A 26352-nucleotide genomic window follows, 5' to 3' on the forward strand; every position below is an offset into this window, starting at 1 on the left:
AAGGAACACAAAATTTTTATAATTACTTAAAATTAATTAAATAGTTGGAATTGGTGATAATTATAATTGAGGTAGTATTACAATGCTAGTAATAGTTTCCTTCCTTCCCTCCTGCTTGCCTGCCTGCCTGCCTGCCTTCCTTCCTTCTTGCCTTTATTCTGATTAGGCTGGGAAGTGACATGCTCCAAGCAGTCACCATGGGTCCACCACTCCTGTTTCCTATAGAATGAATGGAGTCTCTGAGGCCAAGGTGACAGACACAACCACCAATGGCTCAGTACAGCTGTACTGGAGAACTCAAGCTTCCAGACCTGCTGTCCAGTTCATGAGGCAGGAACGAAAACAGAGACATAATAAAGGCTGTAGGTTTGTTTTCTGGTGCACTTCCTTCCCTGAACATGCCTTAAGTTCTTTTCTTTTTCTATGCCACCTGAATAAAACATTTTGTTCGATCAGGTTGAAATTTCCAAAATGCATATATGCAAATAGTTTACAGAAATACAAAGAGGTCAAACATTTAAGCAAGTATTAGTACACTGGCAGGCTTCTTCATATTTAAAATTTCCTCTTCTCTGTATACTAAAAAAATATATATTTTAAACCCTTAAATTAAACCCTTAATTTTCAGTCTATGAAATCTTTATGAACTAGGCCATGAAAACAGCCAATCAGTTCTCCTTTTGGTCTATTAGGATCAAATTTGAACTGCAAGTGAAAGGCATAAACTCATATCAGAATATACAATGTGCTAGGGGAATTGATTTTTGATACAACTGAGTAATTTCCATTCAAAACATTTTTTGAAAAGATTTAAAGGCATTATTTCCTAAAATTAAATTTAATAACCCTTCTTTGGAGGTTGCAAAACAATTTTTTTTCCATAATCACATTTAATGACTTTCCCTTAAATTTGTTATTTCATTTTGTTTAACTGAGCCACATTCTGCAATATTTCCTACTGCTTTTATGCTATAAAATATAAACCTCCCACACCTAGTATGCATAATGTTGTCAAATTAATGTTTCTATGAAAACCTTAACTTTCAATATTCTGACTTTTATATGCTTAACCCTTGTGAATTAAAAGCACATTAACATAGTTTTTGGCAATCAATTTGCTTTTCTGTTTTTTTAGAACACACTCTAATCATTAAGAAAAATCACATAACAAAGATTCAATTTTCCTTCCTAATTTATCTGCATATTTCAGAAGCTACACGCTTTGATTAATTAACTGCTTGCAGCACGGAAATGCATTCCTAGCACAATGTGAGCACAGGACCACATGCTTGAAGGCAATTTGCAGGTCTGCTTCTTGACTGGAGTTGCTTGCCTGTGTCAAACTCTACTGAATGTGTTTGTGGTTATCTTTTAGGGAGGACCATCAGTACTCTGGTTCACTGGGTAGGTTTTTCATCTCTACATTGCACCCGAGGACAATGTGACTGAGCTCTTGCCTTGGGGATACAGACTGCCAATGGCTTCATCCGTGTCCTCTGCTGCTACAGACCTGCTTGATGCTGGCTGCCTATTTCGACTGGGGGCTCACCTACCTTGCTATGGCTTGAAGAAATTCTACACTATAATCCCAAGTGCTGCAATTCCTGTCTTTGACATAAATCTCACATCCTCTTTTCTCATTCTCTTCTTTATAATTATAACCCCCAGTCTCTTGATCTCTTCTAATTTCCCTGGTGTCCCCCAAATATGGCTTTATTTGCCTCTCTAAATTCTAAACAGCTGGAAAGAACCTAGAATCTTGTCTCTTTGGTTCACCTTCACCATTTCCCAACTCTTAATAAGCTCCCAAATTCACTATTGGCTATTTCGTTCATAGACTGTAGTTGTTACAAAAAACCATGAGCACGCACTAACAAAGCACCCTACAAATTCAGGTTATCTAATGTCAGTTTGATACTACTGATGATTGGTAATCTTTTTATACATCTTCCCTCTCTGTGACAATCCCACCATTTTCTAATATTCAACTGTGTTGACTTTCAGCAGAGGACATTAGCTCATTTTCTTTTTGGTAAAGTAAGAGAGAATCTGAAGTCAAATTCCCTGAAGTTTCTTAAATGTGTACTTCCTTTTCTGCATTATCTTCACCCTTAATTGGAATCTTCCATCCATCTTGCTAAGATGAATCCCTTCTCTCTGCCTTCTTGCAGTTTAGTTGTTTTTTTTAAAATCAGAGTTAAATATACAGACATTTTGAAGATTCTACCATCCTACAGAGTTCAGTGTTTAAATAAAAGCATACTGTTATCACCACTCCTCACACCCTTCCTTTTACCCAAAGGCAAAGACTTTTAACTCTTTTAGCTAATTATTTTATTTTACTTCCATACATTTAAATAATTTATTTATGATGTCTCTTGTTTTTGTTTGNCTTAAGTTCTTTTCTTTTTCTATGCCACCTGAATAAAACATTTTGTTCGATCAGGTTGAAATTTCCAAAATGCATATATGCAAATAGTTTACAGAAATACAAAGAGGTCAAACATTTAAGCAAGTATTAGTACACTGGCAGGCTTCTTCATATTTAAAATTTCCTCTTCTCTGTATACTAAAAAAATATATATTTTAAACCCTTAAATTTAATTTTCAGTCTATGAAATCTTTATGAACTAGGCCATGAAAACAGCCAATCGGTTCTCCTTTTGGTCTATAGGATCAAATCTGAACTGCAAGTGAAAGGCATAAACTCATATCAGAATATACAATGTGCTAGGGAAATTGATTTTTGATACAACTGAATAATTTCCATTCAAAACATTTTTTGAAAAGATTTAAAGGCATTTATTTCCTAAAATTAAATTTAATAACCCTTCTTTGGAGGTTGCAAAACAATTTTTTTTCCATAATCACATTTAATGACTTTCCCTTAAATTTGTTATTTCATTTTGTTTAACTGAGCCACATTCTGCAATATTTCCTACTGCTTTTATGCTATAAAATATAAACCTCCCACACCTAGTATGCATAATGTTGTCAAATTAATGTTTCTATGAAAACCTTAACTTTCAATATTCTGACTTTTATATGCTTAACCCTTGTGAATTAAAAGCACATTAACATAGTTTTTGGCAATCAATTTGCTTTTCTGTTTTTTTAGAACACACTCTAATCATTAAGAAAAATCACATAACAAAGATTCAATTTTCCTTCCTAATTTATCTGCATATTTCAGAAGCTACACGCTTTGATTAATTAACTGCTTGCAGCACGGAAATGCATTCCTAGCACAATGTGAGCACAGGACCACATGCTTGAAGGCAATTTGCAGGTCTGCTTCTTGACTGGAGTTGCTTGCCTGTGTCAAACTCTACTGAATGTGTTTGTGGTTATCTTTTAGGGAGGACTATCAGTACTCTGGTTCACTGGGTAGGTTTTTCATCTCTACATTACACCCGAGGACAATGTGACTGAGCTCTTGCCTTGGGGATACAGACTGCCAATGGCTTCATCCGTGTCCTCTGCTGCTACAGACCTGCTTGATGCTGGCTGCCTATTTCGACTGGGGGCTCACCTACCTTGCTATGGCTTGAAGAAATTCTACACTATAATCCCAAGTGCTGCAATTCCTGTCTTTGACATAAATCTCACATCCTCTTTTCTCATTCTCTTCTTTATAATTATAACCCCCAGTCTCTTGATCTCTTCTAATTTCCCTGGTGTCCCCCAAATATGGCTTTATTTGCCTCTCTAAATTCTAAACAGCTGGAAAGAACCTAGAATCTTGTCTCTTTGGTTCACCTTCACCATTTCCCAACTCTTAATAAGCTCCCAAATTCACTATTGGCTATTTCGTTCATAGACTGTAGTTGTTACAAAAAACCATGAGCACGCACTAACAAAGCACCCTACAAATTCAGGTTATCTAATGTCAGTTTGATACTACTGATGCTTGGTAATCTTTTTATACATCTTCCCTCTCTGTGACAATCCCACCATTTTCTAATATTCAACTGTGTTGACTTTCAGCAGAGGACATTAGCTCATTTTCTTTTTGGTAAAGTAAGAGAGAATCTGAAGTCAAATTCCCTGAAGTTTCTTAAATGTGTACTTCCTTTTCTGCATTATCTTCACCCTTAATTGGAATCTTCCATCCATCTTGCTAAGATGAATCCCTTCTCTCTGCCTTCTTGCAGTTTAGTTGTTTTTTTTAAAATCAGAGTTAAATATACAGACATTTTGAAGATTCTACCATCCTACAGAGTTCAGTGTTTAAATAAAAGCATACTGTTATCACCACTCCTCACACCCTTCCTTTTACCCAAAGGCAAAGACTTTTAACTCTTTTAGCTAATTATTTTATTTTACTTCCATACATTTAAATAATTTATTTATGATGTCTCTTGTTTTTGTTTGTTTGCTTTAACTATTATTTCCTGATTTCTTGGTAAAGTACATGAGGATTTAGCTCTTTTTTGCCCACACTTCATCACTTCCTCCTTACCTCCTCCCATACTCCCAATAGAACAAACTTGTGTTTAGATTACTATTTCATGTTTACAATAATAATACTATGTAAATCTATTTCCAGCTGAATCTTGTGTACTAATTTTCCTTTCTTGCATAAGTTTCCTTTACTCTAGATTTAATGTTTCCATTTCCAATTTTCCATATATTATAGATAACTCAATTAATTCTCTCCTTGTTGGATAAATTGATTCTCAACATATACAAGCATATTTGATATTTTATCAGGTTTATCCTACTGACAAAATCACTCCTGGAAACTCTAACCTGCTCCAATCCAGACTATATTGTCCTACGGCATAGCTGCCATCCTGGGATCATCTTTCACCATCATCCTGGGGATTCACTTTGCCTCTTCTATGTTGTACTGCTCTCTCCCAGGTCCCATGTCTCTTTTTGTAGTCTATTCCCTTATTTTGGCAGAGCACATCTGTCAGAAGCTTTCTATCAAAGGTTGCTTAGGAGCTACAATTTTTGAGACTTTGCATGTATGAAAAAATAGTTTATTCCATCCTCATAGGTGGCAAATCTGTCTCAGCATTTCAGGAAAATATCATAATGAAAACATTATTTTCCCCTGTTAATGTCACCACCATCCTTCTAGCCATACATGCTTTGAAACTTTCCCTCAGAAAGGTTCAGCTAGAAATAGATTTACATAGTATTATACTGTCCCATATTTTTAAAAGAAGGAAGTGGGAGCATGGTGTAGCAGAAAGGTTTTCAAAGTTGGAATTCAGAACATTTGCCTTCTACTTTTGTTTTAAAATTTAGATATGTTGTCCTGGATTAAACCATCATTTCAGTTTATTTGTATATTTATTTTTATGTAATCTCTACACCCAATGTGGGGCTCAAACTCATAACCCTGATATCAAGAGTCACATCCTCTTCTGACTGAGCCAGCCAAGCACCCAACATACAGACAGCCAACAGACACATGAAAAGATGCTCAATATCACTCATCATCAGGGAAATACGAATTAAAACTACAACGAGATATCACCTCATACCTGTCAGAATGGCTAAAATTAACAACACAGGAAACAACAGATGTTGGTGAGGATGCGGAGAAAGGGGAACCCTCTTAACATTGTTGGTGGGAATGCAAACTGGTGCAGCCACTCTGGAAAACAGTATGGAGGTTCCTCAAGTAGTTAATAATAGAGCGATCCTATGACCCAGCAATTGTACTACTAGGTATTTACCCAAAGAATACATAAGTACTAATTCTAAGGGATAAATGCACCTCAATATTTATAGCAGCATTATCTATAATAGCCAATTAGGGAAACAGCCCAAGGGTCCATCGATTGATGAATGGATAAAGAAGATGTAGTACACACATATACAATGGAATACTCCTTAGCCATAAAAAAGAACAAAATCTTGCCATTTGCAATGATAGGGATGGAGCTAGAGAGTACTATGCTAAGTGAAATAAGTCACTCAGAGCAAGACAAATACCATGTGACTTCACTCATATGTGGACTTTAAGAAACAAAAAAACAAATGAGCAAAAGGGGAAAAAAAGAGAGGCAAACCAAGAAACAGACTCTTAACTATAGAGAACAAACTAATGGTTACCAGAGGGGAGTTGGGTGGGAGGATGGGTGAAACAGGCATGGGGATTAAGGAGTGCACTTGTTGTGATGAGCACGGGGTTCTGTATGGAAGTGCTGAATCACTATAGTACACCTGAAACTAATATTACACTGTACGCTAACCAGAATTAAAATATTTTTTTAAAAAAATTAAGAAAGTAAAACATCATTTAGTTGATCATTGGTTTTCATATGCAAGGGGGTAAATAATACACCTGAAAGGGTATTAGAATAAGTAAGAACATGAACACTATGGTAACAAGATTGCATTCCTCTTTAGTAATATTAATAGTACTACTAAGAATAATACAATTCTAACAGACATCATTGATGGTATCTTACTTTTGGAATCTACTATAATTAAAGTTTTAAATAAATTAATTTCATTCACGCTAACACTCCTTAAAAATAAAAAGTTCTTATACCTAAAGACTCAGGTTGCCATGGTTATTGTCTGGGTATAAAGAAACGTAAGTTGAAGGACACCTGAATGGCTCAGTTGGTTAAACGTCTGGCTTTGGCTCAGGTCATGATCCCAGGATTCTGGGACCTGGGCTCCTCGAGTTGGGCTCCCTGTTTAGCAGGGAGTCAGCTGCTCCCCTCCCCCTCCCCTTCCCCCTCCCCCTACTTGTGCTCTCTCTAAGTGAATAAATAAAATCTTAAGAAAAGAAACATAAGTTGAGATATAAATCCATTTCCCTTGATTACATGCTAAAATGTGAGACACAATGGTTCAGTCACTACATACGGGGTGTTTTGTCATTTGTTAGGCAGACATTTAGAACCAGTAAAATCTACGGACTCGGTTGTAAGAAGTTTCCTACCATTTGCTGAATCATCTGAAAAGTGTGAAAGCGCTCATAAAACCGGATTAGTGAGTCATTTAATTTTACCCACAGGCATAGGACGGAAAGCATGATTTCAGATCTACACATCCAAGAAAAGATATTAGCTGTTGTTAAATCAATTGGCCCCTGGAAGGAGAAAGCAATTGGCTAAAGAAAGAGAAAGCAATTGGTGATCTATGAACATCCCTCTGGAAAAAAATAAGATTTTAGAAATAAGGCAAATAATGTGAAATGTGATGAAGTGTGGTCCGATGGGAATCTGAAGCTTACTGTAATTAATATCTAGACTGGAGGAATAGTTAAGTTGAATTTCCTGAAGCAGTTACTTACCTCATTTTTATGCTGAAATAATTATAGTTAACTTTCCCAACTCAAAGGATTAGGAATTGAGAGGTGACAGTGAAGCAACACTCACCAGTAATAACAAGTTATCCCCCAGCGTTAGGAATAGGGCAGAAGCTAGGTAGAATAAAAGAGGAAGTACAGATGATTCATCATAGAGCTAAAAGTTGAAGCTCATCTTCTTTTAATGCTCTTCTACATTTGGTTGGGACTTTCCTAAGTAGTGTTGAGGTAAGTCCAAAATAAATCTTATTATCCAGAATATGGTTTATAGATTTCATTCTCTGTCTCCTGGACCACTCCTCCAAAGGAAAAATAAACAGAAAGGGAACGGAGGAAATGTTACCAAACTGAATCTTTGCTTTATCTCCTATTGCTTCATTTCTTTAAAAAAACCAACTTATTTAATAATTGCTGAATTAAGTACTGTATGAATAACACCTCCTTCATGAGTTAAAAAAAGCATACAGCATTTCAGCTCAAAAGACATGTCTGAAGAGAATGAATGCTCCCAAATGGTTAGCTTATTATTGATACATAGTGAAAGCACATCAAGGTCACTGGTCATTTTGTTACCATGGCAACTGGGGGTGCCAAATGGATTTTTCTTACTATTACTCTACTTTTTAAATGAAGGAACATTGCTACTTTTGTCTTAGGAAGGAAAGAGCAAGATGTTTGTGGTAAATGTAATTCTGAAGCATATTTTGCCTCAGCCTTCTGATACGTTCTAAAGTGCTTTAAAAAGCAGTTATTGGATTACAGAAAAGTATTACTACCTAGATGATGGTCAGTGCAGTCACCTACTGTAATCTATTTTGGTGTGCTAAAAGTTCTAGGGTCCACTGCACTGTAGGCACACAATTCACACTTGCTAAAGAAATGGACTTGGAATCAATCATTAATAGTCAATGTGTTCTAAGCAGATGGGTCACTGTGTGAGAATCTGAGAAACTGAATTATTTTTTTAAGCAGGTTTCTGAATACACTCTCTCTTTATTCCTGGTGTTTCTCAACTGCAAGTTGAAGAAAATAAATCTTGACAGCTACAGTGACTTCCTCTGGATTCAACCTTTAATTAACTTACTCTTAGATTTCTGAAGACACTTCTTTAGTTTGTCAGTTACTCATTAGCAAGTGTGAACACCATCACCAGATTTGTGTGTGTGTTTCCAATAAAAACATTCAGAAGATTCCTTGGCCAATGCCTCTAATCAATTTTTATATAATCTGCTTAGATCTTGGGTTTTATTATGCTCATCTTCAATCATATAAAGTCCAGAAGTATGATTTTATACAGACACAGAGCTAAAGTTAGCAAGGCAAATTATATAGTTTGGGTCACTGAATCCTATGTGATAATCTATAAAGCTCACATTGCTTTATAATCTACCTATTGGCTGATAGGGAGGGTTGGGTTAAGGTCAAAAAGCAAAACCTGCAATGTGGTTCAATTAATCACTTACTAGGCATAAGAAATATTTACTGCCTCAATAAAACACTCTGCGGCCAACTATTGTTTAAAGTTCCACTGGCATAGCTAACAATGTTCTGTATTTTTCAGACACAGAAGTTTTCGAAGAAGAAACTTCTCCTTTGATATATCTGGATATAAGGTTCAGACTAATGTCCCATACAGCACCAATTTCTGTTTTACATCTTCAACAGTTTGGACTGAGGCAGTATCATACCCAAACAAATGGCTCTTAATGGCTCTAGGATGCATCAGAATCACATGCAGAACTTGTTAAACACAGATTGTGGGGTGTCGCACCCAGAGTTTCTGATTCAGTAAGTCGTGGGTGGCCCCTGAGAATTTAAATTTCTAGCAAGTTTCCAGGTGCTGAGGATGCTGCTAATCCAGGGACAATGATGCAAGAATCACCGCTCTAACCTCACTCGGATCTCTGGAAACCCAAACTAAAAGCAATATGAAACTTCAACTTTAATGTCATTTAACTACAACAGCTCATAAAGTATGTGGTTCATGACCTTAGCATTCACCCTAGAGTGATTGATAGCCATGCTGTGGGGTCAGAGGAAACAAGCCATTCTTCACTTGTGAGTGCACAGGTGAACGATCATGAGAGGTATACTGGAGGCCTGCAACACTCTGTTAATGCTACTGCACATTGCTTTTCCATAGTTCTCTTAGAAGTTAATTGAATTTGGAAAATAATGGACAAATCCCCATTTATGTTTGCTTATAAATAACTTTCATTATTATTGGAAGTAATATAAACCATCTTGGTCCTATGCATGCAACAATATGGCTTAAATCCTGAAAGACATAGGGGGCTTGAATGTGGCTCACCAGGAGTGGGAAATGATAACACAGTAAGGAAAGACAAGTATCTAATGCAGAAGATTTCTTGTATTAAGAAAATATTATGGTAGTAATTAAAAAAAAAGACATAAATGAAAATCTTGGGGATTTCCAATAAGGAAGACAAAATAGCATCTTATTATTTCTCTATGCCAAGGTATGTGTTTCACTAGATGTTAAATTACAACCTGCCTACAACTATACTAATCAGACTCAATCAGGGGATGGGCAACATGCATTGTGGAATTAGTACCCATAAAGCTCTCTTGAAACAAATTATTTAGAAAGATGTATCCTTTCATCAATTTCATGATTTCACTTATATAAGTATGTCCCTGGTGTAAACACTAGAGAAAACAAGGGGTAGAGGTGAGATGTCATTCAAAACTCAAAGTTTATCTTATTGTCCCTGTCATTTGAACTCAAAACCCATGATACTAAGAAAAAAAAGACAGGCAATGTTTAAGTAACATAATGTGTCAACTACATGCAAATAAAAAAATATGTTATTAGGGATGAGTGGGTAGCATAGTTGGTTTAATGTCCAACTCTTAGTTTTGGCTCGGGGCATGATCTCAGGGCTTTGAGATCAAGCCTCGTGTAGGGGTCCGCACTGAGAGGGGAGTCTGCTTAAGACTCTCTTTCCCTCTAACCCTCCCCCCACACACAAACTTTCTTTAAAATAAATCAATAAATCTATAAAATATATATATATATATTATTTTTAAAAGATAAGCAATGTTTGGAGTGATTACTTCTGAAGCTGATGCATGCATATACATTTTCAATTTTAAGGCTCCTACACTCAATGATCATACTTAATTATTGACAGTACCAAGACATCACTGACTGCTGACAAACAAGCATCCACACACTGGGTAAAAGCGAAGGCAAAGGGAATGATTTCATAATTGCATAGCATTTGAATTTTCACTACTCTGGTGACAAAGAGCTAATAACCAGAATCTTATCCATTCCTTCACACCAAAGTCCATCTTCTCCACCCAGTGGTTTGCTGAGAAAACTTAAGCTGCACAATTACTTCCCCCACCAAAGCTCTGCCTTTATCTCACTTGCATTTACGTCTAGAATAATCCACTGCTCATGGATACAAAGACATGACAAGATAAAATGACTCACCCAAGTTAAATCAGATTCCTAAACATTTATATTCTTGGTTTCTGATCCATTCTTATAATACATCAAGGGACGGGTTAAAGGGACACTGGATTCTCACTGAGTAGCAAACTATAATCTCAGGGTTTTGAACTATTAATTTCCTGAAATTTTTAAGAGAATGAAAGAAGATGAATGCCCCTTCTGTTACCAATTAATTCAGTTTTGAACTTTTGATTTTAATTCTTCAATATTTAATTTAGATATGTTCTATATCTGGCATTCTATAGGATTAATAAAAAGAGGTTTTTGATTCCCTAATTTACTATTTAACAGATAATGTTTCAAGATTACATACTGAGCTAAAAGAAAAGATCAGTGACTTTTTATAGAAACAATATATATTTAGTTTGAAGCTTTTATACTCTCCTCATGTAAAATTAATTTGGGCCAGAACTAAACTGCACAGATACTGCCAGCCCTCTGAGCAATGCAGAGACATTCTATTCTTTGACCTTCATTGCACAGAAGGTTTACTGGATCATAACTTTATCATTGTATCTCTATTAGAATCATGCAATGACATTAACTTTTACTATCACCATATGTCTCTATGGCATTCTCTATTCTAAAATGCCCAAGGTGGATGACAGAATACAGGGTCTATAGAATACCAGAAAATTCAGAAGAGGGTAACATGGAAATGCTTTTCAGATTATATGGCACAAGTCACATATTTGAGTGATCAACTTTTATTTATTGAGGTTCTCAAGTATACACATGTCAAAGTATCATGGAGGGAAGACAAGAATAAGGGAGGAAAGAGAAAGGAAATATAATGGGTACCTACTAGTTACCCTGGGTGAGGTGCTTTCATTCTTGTTGAAATCCTGAGTTAGAGAATCCTCTGTGCATCTGGTTTATATTATGTTCACAGTAGTCACTATTGTGTGAGTTGATAGTTTATCACACTGTTTCTTACTAATGGAAAACAGAACAGAAATTCATAGTTCAGTTTTCATATCATAAAAAAACTACTACAGACTTAGGGAATATTGTAACAGAAACATCTTTGGCCACAGCTGATGCGCCCTTAATTTCAAGCTCCTATCGGTGAACAGTCATGTAGAAAACATCTGCTCATATTTTGGGGCAACTGTCACCACTCAGGCTCTTATGATGGTGGGCCAGCCATTCAATGCTGGGTTGTAAGGCTGACTCCTCAAGAGACTGAATGAAAAGGGACAAAAATGACTTGATCAAATAAAATAATAAAAAAGAAAACACAAATACCTAGATTTTTTTTTTTGCCAGCAGACAATTTCATGCCTCTGAAAGTTAAAAAAGGAAGGGTGAGGTGGAGCAGAATACTGTTTTCTGCCTTTTTAAGAGTTAAACATCGGACATGCAGCCAGCAGCCCTGTAGCCTAGATCTATGGGACTCCTTTGGTTTGAAGGACAGGGGACCCTGTTTCTATGCAATTATCATAGCCCCCAGGACACTGTGGACTTCTTTCCAGGAAACCGTGTTCCCTTTTTCATTGGACAGCAAATTAAAAGTGATACACGGTACAGGAATATGTATTAGGTGCTATCAAATAATCATTTTTGACCTTTGTTGGAAATTTTTACATAAAAATATCAGAATAAAACCATTTGGTAACAAACATCTTTGGCTCTATAGATTCTCAGACCAGTGTTTCTGAGGGTTGCAATTATCATGAGAGATTAAGAGAAGTTTTATGAGTTAAAAACACAAAATAAAGTTTTAAGGGAATTTCAAAAGAATGCTAATTAAGGCACTTCTGACACTAGATATTGAATTAATAGTGAATTATCAAAATAAATATTAGCTTCTTTGGACAAAATACTTGTGATTTTAGATAGATCCTTCTCTCCTTTATAGAGAATAAGAGAACAAGGTTACCTGCCAGAATTAACTGAGACAAAGTGCAAAAGAGAGACACCATAAGTCCAGCAGCTGACTCAGAAACCTACCGGAAATTACCATAAAAAGTTGGAGAGCTAACATGTAATAGGGTGATAGTCCTCTGACTTTCAAACCCAAGTATTAAGGACTGGACTCTAGAAGAAAGGACATAAAGTGTCTGGTATTTGAGAAAACTAGAAAGCCAAAGGCTGGCCAGCTGGACTGCAGGGCATTAACAAAGCCATATCAAAATCAACAGTGTATGTATATTTAACATACTAGAACAAAGTTAAGTAGCTCTTTAACTCCGCTAACTGCGACTATTTCTTTGGGCTTTGCCAGCCATACTCTTTGTGTGGCAACTCCTAAACTCTGCCACTATAAATGTAAGCAAGCACAAATAATAAATAGATGAATGAGCATGGCTGTTTTCCAATAAGACTTTATTTACAAGGCAGTGGGATGAATTTGATCTGCAAGGCATAGTCTGCCTACCCCTTTAGGTTTTTCGATCCCTAGTGTCTTGATGCTCTTGTCTCCTAGACTTGTACTTGTAAACCAACAAGATGCAACTCAAATGTCAGCATCTGAATTCTCAATATGCAGGAAAATATGGCCATTTCTGATGGTATGGCCAGTATTAACATTTCACTTTTATATCTATTTTTCCTTTGAAAGGTTTTCAAAACATAATGAACCAGGTAGATAGATATTTCCTTCCTCTCTCTTTTCTTTCTCTCTCTCTCTTTCTCTCTTTCTTTCTCTTTCTTTCTCTCTCTCTCTCTTTCTCTCTCTTTTCTTTCTCTCTCTTTTTCTTTCTTTCTTTCTTTCTTTCTTTCTTTCTTTCTTTCTTTCTTTCTTTCTTTCTTTCTTCTTTTTTAGATTTTACTCATTTATTTGACAGAGAGAGACAGCCAATGAGAGAGGGAAAACAGCAGTGGGAGTGGGAGAGGAAGAAGCAGGCTCCCAGCAGAGGAGCCCAATCGGGGCTCGATCCCAGGACCCTGGGATCACGCCCTGAGCTGAAGGCAGACGCTTAATGACTGAGCCACCCAGGTGCCCCACCAGGTAGATTTCTAATACACAGAAACAAAAAAGGGAAAGAAATCTCTGAGAAAGGCACATAGATATTTGGCTCTCAAAGAAGCAAGACAGACTATCTTTAAGCAATACTTGAACTAATCTGAATGCATAACTGTAAGAGGAACTATGCATTTTGTGATGTTGCAGCAGAAGCAGAAACACTATTCCTATAAGTAAAGTAGTAAATGAGCTTCTCCAGGCTGGATGTATTGCACTGAGGGTGCATCTTTGGGTGAAAAATAACGGTAACTTGTTGACCTTGCTGCCATTCTCAGGTATAACTACAATAGCAATGCTTCTGCAGACTAGGTAATTCAGTAGATATTTAATACAGGCATGAAGTATTGAGACTCTAAGTGCTTCTAAATTTTGCATGTAAATTTTATCATGTTGTATTTGCAATACACCATATGTAAGCTACATGTCTCCCATGCAAATTAAGTTTCGTATTATTTATGGGAGGAAGCAATAGTCACATTCACATTTTATATTTGATAAGAAAATTGTTATTATCTGATATAAAAATTAGCAATTACATGATAAAGTTGTATGTGAAAACTATACAAATGCATGTAAGCTTTAAATTTAGGACCAAAAAACTAGCATAAGATATGAAAATAAGACAAAAAAAAGGGAATTATCTTGGGTTAAGCAATTCAAGATATTTGATTCTGCACTGAATTGCAGTACAATATTGAAAATAACTTAGCTAGAGGGCTTTCTCTAGCTGAAACAGTTGGCTAATTTTTAATATATTCAGTAATACATTTTTGAAAACTTCTATTTTTATACGAACTTATCCTTTATCCACACACATATGAAATGTTTGAGAATGAGTGTTATCTACTAGAAAAAAGATAAAAGACATGCCTGATAAATATAGCAAAGTAAGGAATTGTATAAGAAGTTTATTTGTGTAAATAGTATCAGTAAGTACCAATATTTATTGAATCCTAAACTTGGTGAGGCACTGTACTCAGCACTTTGCATGTATTAGATCTTTTACTTCTTTTAACAACTCCATAAGATGAATAGCATTCTACACATTTTACAGCTTGAGTAACCTGCCCAAGTCATAGGACTGGCAAGTGGCCAAGTCAAGTCAGGATTCAAACCCAGTCAGTCTGGCTGCAAAGGCCAGGTTCCTAAGTAATAGGGTACTCCATTCTCTGGCATGAAATGTTCTAAATAGATTTTGTCATGAGAAATGGATGGGAGCAGAGGGTCAGAGTGGTGGTGAGTGTGTTTGGTGAATGAGAGATGGGAAACCGTCATTCAGCAGACATTCAGGTCAAGTGTTCTGCTAGGACAGCATAAAGAAACCAGGAGTCAAATATCCAATGGAGAAGCAAAGAGAAGTAAGGCATTCTCTAAACTGTTGCTGAGTTAGGTTAAGTACACTGAGGAAGGTAAGTCAGAGCTATGAGAAAGTAGCTGGGGAGCACAAAGGAGAGATATCTTTGGAAAGAAAATTCCCAAATTTGTAAAATTGAAAAGCTACAAACATTTTAAAAGAAATGTAGTAGAATTCTGACCAGAAGAAAAAGTAGTAATTTCCTCAAACTAGAGAAATTGCAAAATAGTAAGAAGCAAATGAAATTTTATTCAGAGTTTATGTGCCTATTACAAATCACATTACAAAAAATTCAACAAATATTTATTTGGTGCCTACACTGACTGCCAGAAAGACAAAAAAAAAAAAAAATTCCATCATCAAGGAAGCTTCAAGTTATTAAGATATAGACAACCACAGCCTCCTAAAAAACAATTATTCAAAAATAGCGTTGAAAATGGTAAATATAAAATATATTTTTAATATCCTTAAAAGATAAGAGATGACTTAAAGCAAAAATAATACAATACATAGTGGGGTTTATAACATGCAGTGAGTTAGTACAAAGGCAGGGGGAAGGGAATATAGTATATAAGATGTGGCATATCACTTAATATATGATAAGTTAATATATGAAAACTTAAATATGTGATAGCTTAATATATGAAAAGTTAAAGATGCATAACTTAGAGCCCAAAGCAACCTCTAAAAAACACATACCCAACTGAAAACCAGAGATCAGTTTTAGATTAAAAAGCAAGCTCTGACTATATGTTGCCTACGAGAAACACCTTTTAAACAGAACAACAACAAAAAGTTAAAAGTGAAAGGTCTGAAAAAGATAAGCCATTCTGTAATTAAGTGAGAGCTGGCAGGGTACAATAACATCAGAAAAGTAGATTTCAGATCAAAGAATATTAACATCGATAAGGAAGTTCATTGCATAATAATAAAAGGGTCAAGTCATCAAGAAGGCAAAAATCCTAAGTGTTTAGATATCCATAACAGAGATTCAAAACGTATGAAGCAAAAACATAGAACACAAAGAGAACTGACAATTCTGCAATTATACTCAGATATTTTAACAACCATCTTTAATAACTGATAGAACTAGTACACAGAAAATCAGTAAAGGTACAGCTCTGAACAACACTACCTGCCAGTTTAACCTGACATTTATAGAATACTTCACCTACAGCAGCATAATATACATTTTTTGCATGCACATGGAAATTTTACCAAGATAGACCATATCTGGGTCATACAAGTTTCAATATTTTAATAAAGTTCAAATCTAGAAACTATGTTTTCTGACCATAATAAAATTGGATTAATAACCAATAACAGAAATAAAAAATCTGGAAAAGCCCTAAATATTTGGAAACTAAGGAACAGCATACATACAAATAGCCCATAAATCAAGAAAGAAATTAAGAAAAAAAAAGTAATTAGAAATTATTTTGAACTAAGTAAAAGTGAAAACACCACACACCAAAATTTGTGGGATAAATAAATCAAGAATTAGAGGGAAAATTATAATCTAAAATATCTCTATTAGAAAACAAGAGGGGCGCCTGGGTGTCTCAGTCTGTTAAGTGCCCAAATTCAGCTCAGGGCCTGATCTCAGGGTTGTAGGATCGAGCCCCAGGTCTGGCTCCAGGCCTAGCAGGGACTCTGCTTTCTCTGTCTCTCTGCCCCTCCCCTCTGCTTAGACACACTCTCTCTCTTTCTCTCTTTCTCTGAAATAAAGAAATAAATTTTTAAGAAAAAGAAGAAGGATCCCAAATCAATAGCCTCAGACACTAGAAAAAGAAGAGCTAATGTTGGTTTGAAAATTGACCCCTGTACACAGGGGGCGAGGAGAAATGGAAGAAAGAAGCAGGCCACTCCAGATTCAAAGGTGGCAGGTTTAACAAGCAAGAGTAAACTTAGATAGCAGGGTGGCCGCAAGACAAGTAGAGCTCTATGTCTGCCTGCCAGAATCTTAAGAGTTTATACAGAGGCCTTAACTGGGTTCGATTACATATACCATCCAAATGGTCTCAACAACATATTGCTCTTTCAAACGCTGCTCTTTGAAAATGGCTCCCGTGAAAACTGTGAGCAGAAGGTACATTTTAAGGATGAGAGGAGGGGGGAGGAGCCTCTGTTTGCCTGGATCCCGCTCACAGGTCAACCTGTGGTCGCATCTTCTTGATGACCTCCAACAGCAGATTAAACCCAAAGTAAGAAGAGGAAAGGCAATAATAAAGATCAGAGTGGAAGTCAATAAATTAAACAGAAATCAATACAGAAACAATAAAACCAACAGCTGGTTCTTTGACAAGATCAATAAAATAAACTTCTAGCCAGATAGCCAGACTGATCTCAAAAAAAGAAGACACCCAGAGATACCCAGATGAGCAATGAAAAAAGTAAAACAACTAAATATTCAAGATATTAAAAGTTTAGGGGTACCAGGGTGGCTCAGTCAGTTAAGAGTCCAATTCCTGATCTCGGCTCAGCTCTTGATCTCAGGGATGTGAGCTCAAGAACTGTGTTGGGCTCGACTCCCTACTAAAAGTTTATTAATGAAATATTACAAATAAATTTAAGGCCAATTTGACAACCTAGATGAAATAAGACAAATTCTTTGATACAACCAAAGCAAATTTAAGAATAAATACATAGCCTGAGTAGTATAAATACATCTGTGTGCGTGAGCGCGAGCACGTGTGTGTGTGTGTGTGTATTGAGTGTGTTAGTTAAAAGGTATCCTTCAAAGAAAACCCCAGGGCCAGATAGCTTTGCTGCTGAATGGTACCAAACACTTGAGGAAGAAATAATACCAATTCTACATACTCTCTGAGAAGACTGAAGAAGAGCAATTCTATCCAATTCATTTTATAAGGCCAACATCACCTTAATACTAAAACAAGGCCAGAATCACAAGGAAAGAGCATTATAGACTAATATCGCTCATGAATATACACACAAAAACTCTTAACATTATTTTAGCAAATGGAATGTGGCAATATGTAAAAAAGACCATGCATCACAACCAAGTGAAACTTCTAACAGGCATGCCAAGTTATTTTTACATTTGAAAACCAATCAATAGATTTCATCATATTAACTAAAAATTTTTTTTAAATCAGAAACATATGGAAAGAATATCTGACAAAATCCAAAATCTCCTGATTAAAACCCTTAGCAAACTAGGTTGTAAATATATATATATATATATATATATTTGCATATAGAGATGTTAAAATACCATTTACATTAAGTTTTTAAATGTGCACAATTTGGTCATTGATAAAAACACATACTGCATAAGTATGAAGAGATGTGTGCAGTTATAAACACCAAACTCAGAGGGGTCATATTCCTGGACTACTGATGAGAGGGAAAATGAATTCATGAAGGAAATTTGAAGAAGGGTATGATGGAGAAGATTCAACTGTATCTGCAATGTTTTATTAAAAATATAAAGATCTGAGCAAAGCTAAGAAAATAATAAAATTTACTGTAATTTGACTTATGTTTGTTGTATTCTCTATTTGAGGAGCTTTAAAGTAAATGATAATATATAAATAAATTGAATACTAAGCACCCATTAAAGTGACATTTATAATTATATAATGGTTTGAAAATGCTTATGATGAGTAATATTAATGTAAGACAAAATTATAAGTAGGAAGACAGCAATTTTGTAAATACACATATATATGCATATATATGTGCATAATATTCTCCCATGTAAATTTATCACAATCTCTTATTATCCTACTAGTTGAACATCAATTTATGTTGTTTCCAAATTACAAACAATGCTATAGTGAACCTTGTTGTATGTCTCCTGTACATATATTTTTATTGAATACACTTAGCAAAACAATCACAACTATATCAATAGTTTTCCTTTCTAGAGCTATAGTAAAATAAAATGAAGATCCCAAATATAACTTTGAAACGAATAGTTGAACCTCTTTCTCTTTGCCTGCACCAAAGAGCCAATTGTTATTTGCAAGAAAATATGACAATCTATGTTGGCCTCAAACTGTTCTTCAGCAGTGCCCAAGAATCATGCTTACATCACCTCACTTTCTCCACTTTTTTTTTCCAAAACTATTGTTCTCTCTTCAAACCTTCTTTCTTCCTAGAGCCACATGCTCTTGGTTATTCTGTTTCTGTTATACTCAATCCCACCCTTATAATCAGACACAGATTGAAACAGATGCTACTTGGATATAAATTTCTATACCCTAATGGGCAGCTGCCAATAAATAAACATCAACATTTAAAATGCATGAACATTTATAAACAATTCTATCTCTAGGAATTTATCATACAAACATTCTCTCATGGACCCCTACACACATACACACACACACACGCAAGGTTATAAGCATTCTTGCAGCATCCTGGTAATAGAGAAAAATCTAACATAAAACAATAGCTTCCTCCTCATCATCAATGAATGAATGAAAATGCTCAGTACATCAGAGTAGTAGGGAAAGAAGAGACCTCCACATATCCATGCTTACATTCTATTCTTTTTGTTAGCCTTACTTCCCAATATACAACAGCTATACCCTGAAATATGGGCAATCATCAGGATTTTCTTTCCATATCTCAGACACTTTTCACTAGTCTTTCACTTATTTCAGCTCTGTCTAGGAAGAGAGCTCTCAATTCAAGCTATGTACTAGAATCACCTGGGGACATCCGAAAATCAGCAACTTCACCTGACATAAATTAAATCTGGGTGACCAGACCCATGACTTCAAGAGTACTGCAAGCCCATACTCTTAACATATTTTGACGTTCTACATAATACACTGTCAGGTTAGCCCCAGTGCAGTGATTAATTTCCTTTAGCTAGAATATTCTGACTGGTTGCCATTTGTTGATCTTGAGTGCCTTGTTAAACATTGTGTCTGTTGGGTAGTGGCACTTGTTTTATTTCTCACAATGACTTGTTGAAAGAAACATTAATCTCTACTGTTTCATGCTTGGTCCTCTTTCCTGGGAGTATACGAGTTGTGATCAATAAGTAATAAGACATTTTTTTTAAAATGTGTTTTTATAAGATACTTCTAGCAAAACTGTCAGAACTTGAATATAAAAATGAGTATTTACATCTTAGGAGACTATGTGCTAATTCCAATGTAGTACTCAAAAAAAAAATTAACAATTCAGCTTTTGGAATTGCTTTTGAATTCAGTAGCACCTTTTTGGAACATCTATCATGGCAAAGCTTCATTGTCTGAAGCTGAATTTGGCTTATAAGGATAGCAAAAGTTGTTCACATAGAAATTAGTGAATTTTGTGGATTGCATATTAAAGAAGTTACTATCACTTGTTTCAAAATAGAGGTATCATTAAAAATAAACTATTTTCTTTGTGACTACATCTGGCTTTGGGAGTAATTGACATTTCTTTTTTCACACCAGCTGGTAGTGGCCCAGCCATCATTTTATCCCTAGGTTAATAAAGCCCTGTGTTTTGGCATAGGCATTATGGCACTACTCTTGTAATAGGCCTAAGGATTACTCTTGTTATTGGCATAAAGTTATACAGATGGGGACACTGGTATACAAGGACGGAGTTGGCGTGTGGATTGGTATAGTTATTTAACTTTACTAGTCTTCCTGTGTAAAATGGGAATAATGCAATCAGGTGAAAATGCTGAGGATTAAATGAGCGGGTATTTTTAAATGCCTTGTCCCAACACTTTTCACATGCTGATTCGCATCAGAATCTCCTCATGTCTCATTACGATGAAGTTTCTGATACGTAGGTCTGGGCATGGCCTACAATTGTGCATTTCTAACAAGCTCGTAGGTGATATAGATGGCCTTCCCCTGGCATTGGAAGACTTTACCCAGGTCAGTGAGTCGGTAACTCCCTTTCTTCCTGTAAGCGATGTCTCCATTTTCGTTGCTTTAGGGGTTTGGATTTTGGTCAACAACTGTAAGTATTAATAGTACTGCATGAAAGATTCTGAGAATTACCACAAAGAATGTGACTCAGGATGTGCATACTAGAAATCGGATGAGCCCCCATGTTTATGGGCTTTATATATTCACTCAATAATAAAAGCAACCTAGGTTCCTATTGCCTGAACTTCCATTCCAAAGGGTGGGTAGACAGGCATCTGGGATTATAAGCGGCAACCAAAGTCTCATGGTGCAGTGCTTTCCAAAAGCGACTGTCCCATGTGTCATTTCCATGAAACGGGGCAAAGAAAACAAACTGGAACCAAAAGAACTGAAACCAGGCAAAATAGGCTTTCAGGGTCAGATGTTTTCACCTGTAAATATCTCTTGAGCCAACGGTGGAAGGAGACCTACAGGGCAGTACACAGGCAGAGAGGAAGTTTTGTTGTGAAATTTATTATATGGGCAGTTATAATGAAAATGTATCTTTATCATTCCAAGTCAATAATGATATTCAGCAGTCGTCTTTGTCCTCCCTTCACTAAGGATTGCTGCTGGCTATTAATATTTTCAAACATAATGAAAGATACAACGAATCTAGGTATATTGAAATAAAATTAAATCCTACTCAGCTCTAAATACTGTTCGTTTTGAGGTGACATGATGATGTCTGGCTAACAAGCATGGTACACACACACTAGTCACTTTGTTTCTTTGTACCCAAACAGATAGTGTCACCTCACACTGCCAAGCAGCTACTCAAAAACAATCAAGAAACAGATGCATTTTCAGTGGTGATTTAGGGAATTCTTGCAAGCAGGCTTTTAGCAATCCTTCACAAGGCACCTTCATCATATTTCATGAAGCTTGAAAAACACTCTGTCATCTTTTAAGATCCTTAGTACTATCTCGCACATCATGTTATTTCAAATCAATCATTCCATATCCTGGAAACAGTTCCTCCATGAGGCTTTAAAGCAGCTTTGATCCAGTAGTAGTATTTTTACTGTTATATAGACTGAAAATGCAGACCCTCCAGACTCTTGTTGAACACTTTAAGTTGCTTTCAGATAATTCAAGCAACAACACAAAACATAAAAATAAATACAGATACACACACACACTTAAACTTTCTGCCTTTGCACTTGGCTTAGATAACAGAAACAAAATAAGACTTTTTTTCCCCCTAATTCCTTCAGTGCCTACATTGTCCTGATTCACCGAATATTCGTCACTCCTCTATTTCAGATTGCCCACTACAGATCTTCTATGTGCTTTGTTTTTAACTCCCTTTCTATTAATACATTCTAGGTATACTGAGTTATTTAAAAGTATAGCCAAAGATGACTTCCTGTTAAACATAGTATTAATAATACACTTTAGAACCACTGATTTTAAAGTCAACTAAAAGTCTGTGTTCTTCTATCTTTTGATATTTGCATAGCTGAAATGTCATGATGACCAAAAAAGAGACTACCTTTGCTAGCCAGATAAGCAGCCTTCTTATGTTATGCACCTACCACAGACATGAGCATGTATACAAGCATTCCTTTTTTTTTTTGACATGTAACATTTTATTAGTTTCAGTATACAACATGATGGTTCAATATTTGTATACGTACTGCAAAATGATCACAAGTCTAACATCTATCACTACACATATTTACCAATTTATTTTCTTATGATGAAAACTTTTAAGATCTATTTATTCTCTTAGCAATTTTCAAATATGCAAAACAGTATTATTAACTACAGTCACCATGCTGTGCAATTACATCCCCAGGACTTATTTATTCTATAACTAGAAGTTTATACCATATTTTTCTTCCCAGTCTTCTTTTGATGTTTACATAGTTAGTCATCAAATTTTGCTAATAGGAAGCATGCTATAATACATCTTTGTGTAGTTTTTATTTTCTTAGAATATGATTTAATGATATAATATTTACTTAGAATTACATATCTAAGATTTAGATATGTAAAAAGATTTAGATATGTAAAAAAGATAAATCTAAGATTTAGATATGTAATTCTAAGAAAATATTATATCATATTAAATCAATATTTACATATCTATAAAATCTTAGATATGTAATTACTGGGCAAGAGTAACTATATACTTAAGGCTTTTGGTTCATATTACGAATTGTCCTCCTGAATGGGGAGGATTTTGTTTAAACATTTAGACACTGATATAAACGTTTTCATTTTCATTCAAATCAATATATATTCAAAATTTCCTTTATTAATAAATTTCATGCTTAATAGTGTTATACCTCTTCACAATTAAGGGGACCTGGTTTGCTGAGTTTTCATCAAGAAAACGTGTAGTATTCTGTCAAATGATTTTTCTGTAACCACTGTGAGGATAAAATGATTTTTCTTTTCTAATGTTTGATATGGTGAATTACACTGTTTTTTTTTCTTTTGGTATTACTGTTTATTTATATAAATACAATTAACATAAAATGTATTATTACTTTCAGAGGTAGAGTTCAGCGATTCATCAGTTGTATATAACACCCAGTGCTCATTACATCACGTGCCCTCCTTAATGTCCATCACCCACCACCATCTCCCCTCCAGCAATCCTCATTTTGTTTCCTATAGTTAGGAGTCTCTTATGGTTTGTCTCCCTCTCTGATTTCATCTTGTTTTATTTTTTCTTCTCTTGCCCTATGAACCTCTGTTTTGTTTCTTAAATTCCACATATGAGTGAAACCATATGATAATTCTCTTTCTCTCATTGACTAATTTTGCTTAGATAATACCCTCTAGGTTCCATCGATGTCATTGCAAGGTAAGATTTCATTTTTTGATGGCTGAGTAGTATTCCGTTATATATATACCACATCTTCTTTATCCCTTCATCTATTGATGGAAATCTGGGCTCTTCCCATAGTTGGGCTATTGTGGACATTGCAGCTATAAACATTGGGGTGCAGATGCCCCTTCAGATCCCTAGGTTTGTATTGTTTGGGTAAATATGTAGTAGTGCAATTGCTGGACCATAGGGTAGCTCTGTTTTCAACTTCTGAGGAACTTCCATACCGTTTTCCAGAGTGGCTGCACCAGTTTGCATTCCCCCAACAGTGTAGGAGGGATCCCCTTTCTCCCCATCCTCCCAACATCTGACATTTCCAGAGTCATTCATTTAAGCCATTCTGACCGGTGTAAGATGGTATCTCATTGTGGTTTTGACCTATTATTTCCCTGAAGCTGAGTGATGTTCAGCACTTTTTCAAGTGTCTGCTGGCTATTTGTATGTCTTCTTTGGTGAAATGTCTGTTCATGTGTTCTGCCCCATTTCTTGGCTGGATTATTTGTTCCTTGGGTGTTGAATTTGATAAGTTCCTCATAGATCTGGGATACTAACCCTTTATCTGATAACACATTGCAAATATCTTCTCCCATTCTGTAGGTTGTCTTTTGTTTTCTCAACTGTTCCCTTTGCTGTGTGAAAGCTTTTTATCTTGATGAAGTTCCATAGTTCATTTTTGCTTTTCTCCCCCTTCCCTTTGGAGAAGTATCTAGCAAAAAGTTGCTGCGGCCGAGGTCAAAGAGGTTGCTGCCTCTGTTCTCCTCTAAGATTTTGATGGATTCCTGCCTCACATTTAGGTCTTCATCCATTTTGAGTCTATTTTTGTGTATGGTGTAAGGAAATGGTACCGTTTCATTCTTCTGCATGTGGCTATACAATTTTCCCAATGCCATTTGTTGAAGAGACTTCTTTTTTCCATTGGATAGTCTTTCCTGCTTTGTCAAAGATTAGTCGACCATAAAGCTGAGGGTGTATTTCTGGGTTCTCTATTCTATTACATTGGTCTATGTGTCTGGTTTTTTTTGTTTGTTTGTTTGTTTTTTTAAGATTTTATTCATTTATTTGACAGAGATAGAGACAGCCAGTAAGAGAGGGAACACAAGCAGGGGGAGTGGGAGAGGAAGAAGCAGGCTCCCAGAGGAGGAGCCTGATGTGGGGCTCGATCCCAGAATGCCAGGATCATGCCCTGAGCCAAAGGCAGACGCTTAATGACTGAGCCACCCAGGCGCCCCAATGTGTCTGTTTTTGTGCCAGTACCATACTGTGTTGATGACTGCAGCTTTGTAATAGAGATTGAAGTCCAGAATTGTGATGCTACCAGTTTTGGTTTTCTCTTTCAATGTTCCTCTGGCTATTTGGGGTCTTTTCTGGTTCCATACAAATTTTAGAATTATTTGTTCCAGCTGTGTGAAAAAAGTTGATGGTACTTTGATAGGGATTGCACTGAATGTGTAGATTGCTCTTGGTAGCATAGACATTTTAAAAATATTTGTTCTTCCAACAGTCAAAAAAACTAAGAGGCAGCCCACGGAATGGGGAATATATTTGCAAATGACACTACAGATAAAAGACTGGTAACCAAGATCTACAAAGAACTTCTCAAACTCAATACACGAGAAACAAATAAACAAATCAAAAAATAGGCAGAAGATATGAACAGACACTTTTCCAATGAAGACATACAAATGGCTAACAGAAACATGAAAAAATGTTCAAAATCATTAGCCATCAGGGAAATTCAAATCAAAACCACACTAAGATACCACCTTACACCAGTCAGAATGGCAATAATTGACAAGGCAAAAAACAACAATTGCTGGAGAGGATGTGGAGAAAGGGGATCCCTCCTACATTGTTGGTGGGAATGCAAGTTGGTACAGCCACTCTGGAAAACAGTGTGGAGGTCCCTTAAAAAGTTAAAAATTGAGCTACCCTATGACCCAGCCATTGCACTACTGGGTATTTACCCCAAAGATATAGACGTAGTGAAGAGAAGGGCCATATGCACCCCAATGTTCATAGCAGCATTGTCCACAATAGCCAAAGTGTGGAAGGAACCAAGATGCCCTTCAACAGATGACTGGATTAAGAAGTTGTGGTCCATATATAAAATGGAATATTACTCAGCTATCAGAAAGAATGAATTCACATTTGCTGCAACATGGACAGCACTGGAGGAGGTAATGCTAAGTGAAATAAGTCAAGCAGAGAAAGACAATTATCATATGATTTCTCTCATCTATGGAACTTGAGAACTAGGAATATCTGTAGGGGAAGAAAGGGATAAAGAAAGGGGGGGGTAATCAGAAGGGGGAATGAAGCATGAGAGACTATGGACTATGAGAAACTGAGGGCCTCAGAGAAGAGGGGGTGGGGGAATGGGGTAGACTGTGATGGGTATTAAGGAGGGCACGNATGGGGTAGACTGTGATGGGTATTAAGGAGGGCACGTATTGCATAGTGCACTGGGTGTTATACGCAACTAATGAAGCATCGAACTTTACATCGGAATCTGGGGATGTACTGTATGGTGATTAACA

The 26352-nt window shown here is 36.0% G+C and overlaps 1 protein-coding gene across 1 annotated transcript in view; it reads right to left on the reverse strand.

Annotated features, from left to right (window-relative positions):
- The window catches only part of MAGI2 (membrane associated guanylate kinase, WW and PDZ domain containing 2), a 1281842-nt gene that overhangs the window by 569669 nt on the left and 685821 nt on the right, over positions 1-26352 (reverse strand). Inside the window, exon 6 of the mRNA XM_034641709.1 lies at positions 3851-3866. Coding sequence (XP_034497600.1) covers positions 3851-3866 — 16 coding nt within the window. The remainder of the gene's footprint in view (positions 1-3850; positions 3867-26352) is intronic.

This window comes from Ailuropoda melanoleuca, chromosome 1 (genome assembly GCF_002007445.2).
Source record: "Ailuropoda melanoleuca isolate Jingjing chromosome 1, ASM200744v2, whole genome shotgun sequence".
NCBI lineage: Eukaryota > Metazoa > Chordata > Mammalia > Carnivora > Ursidae > Ailuropoda > Ailuropoda melanoleuca.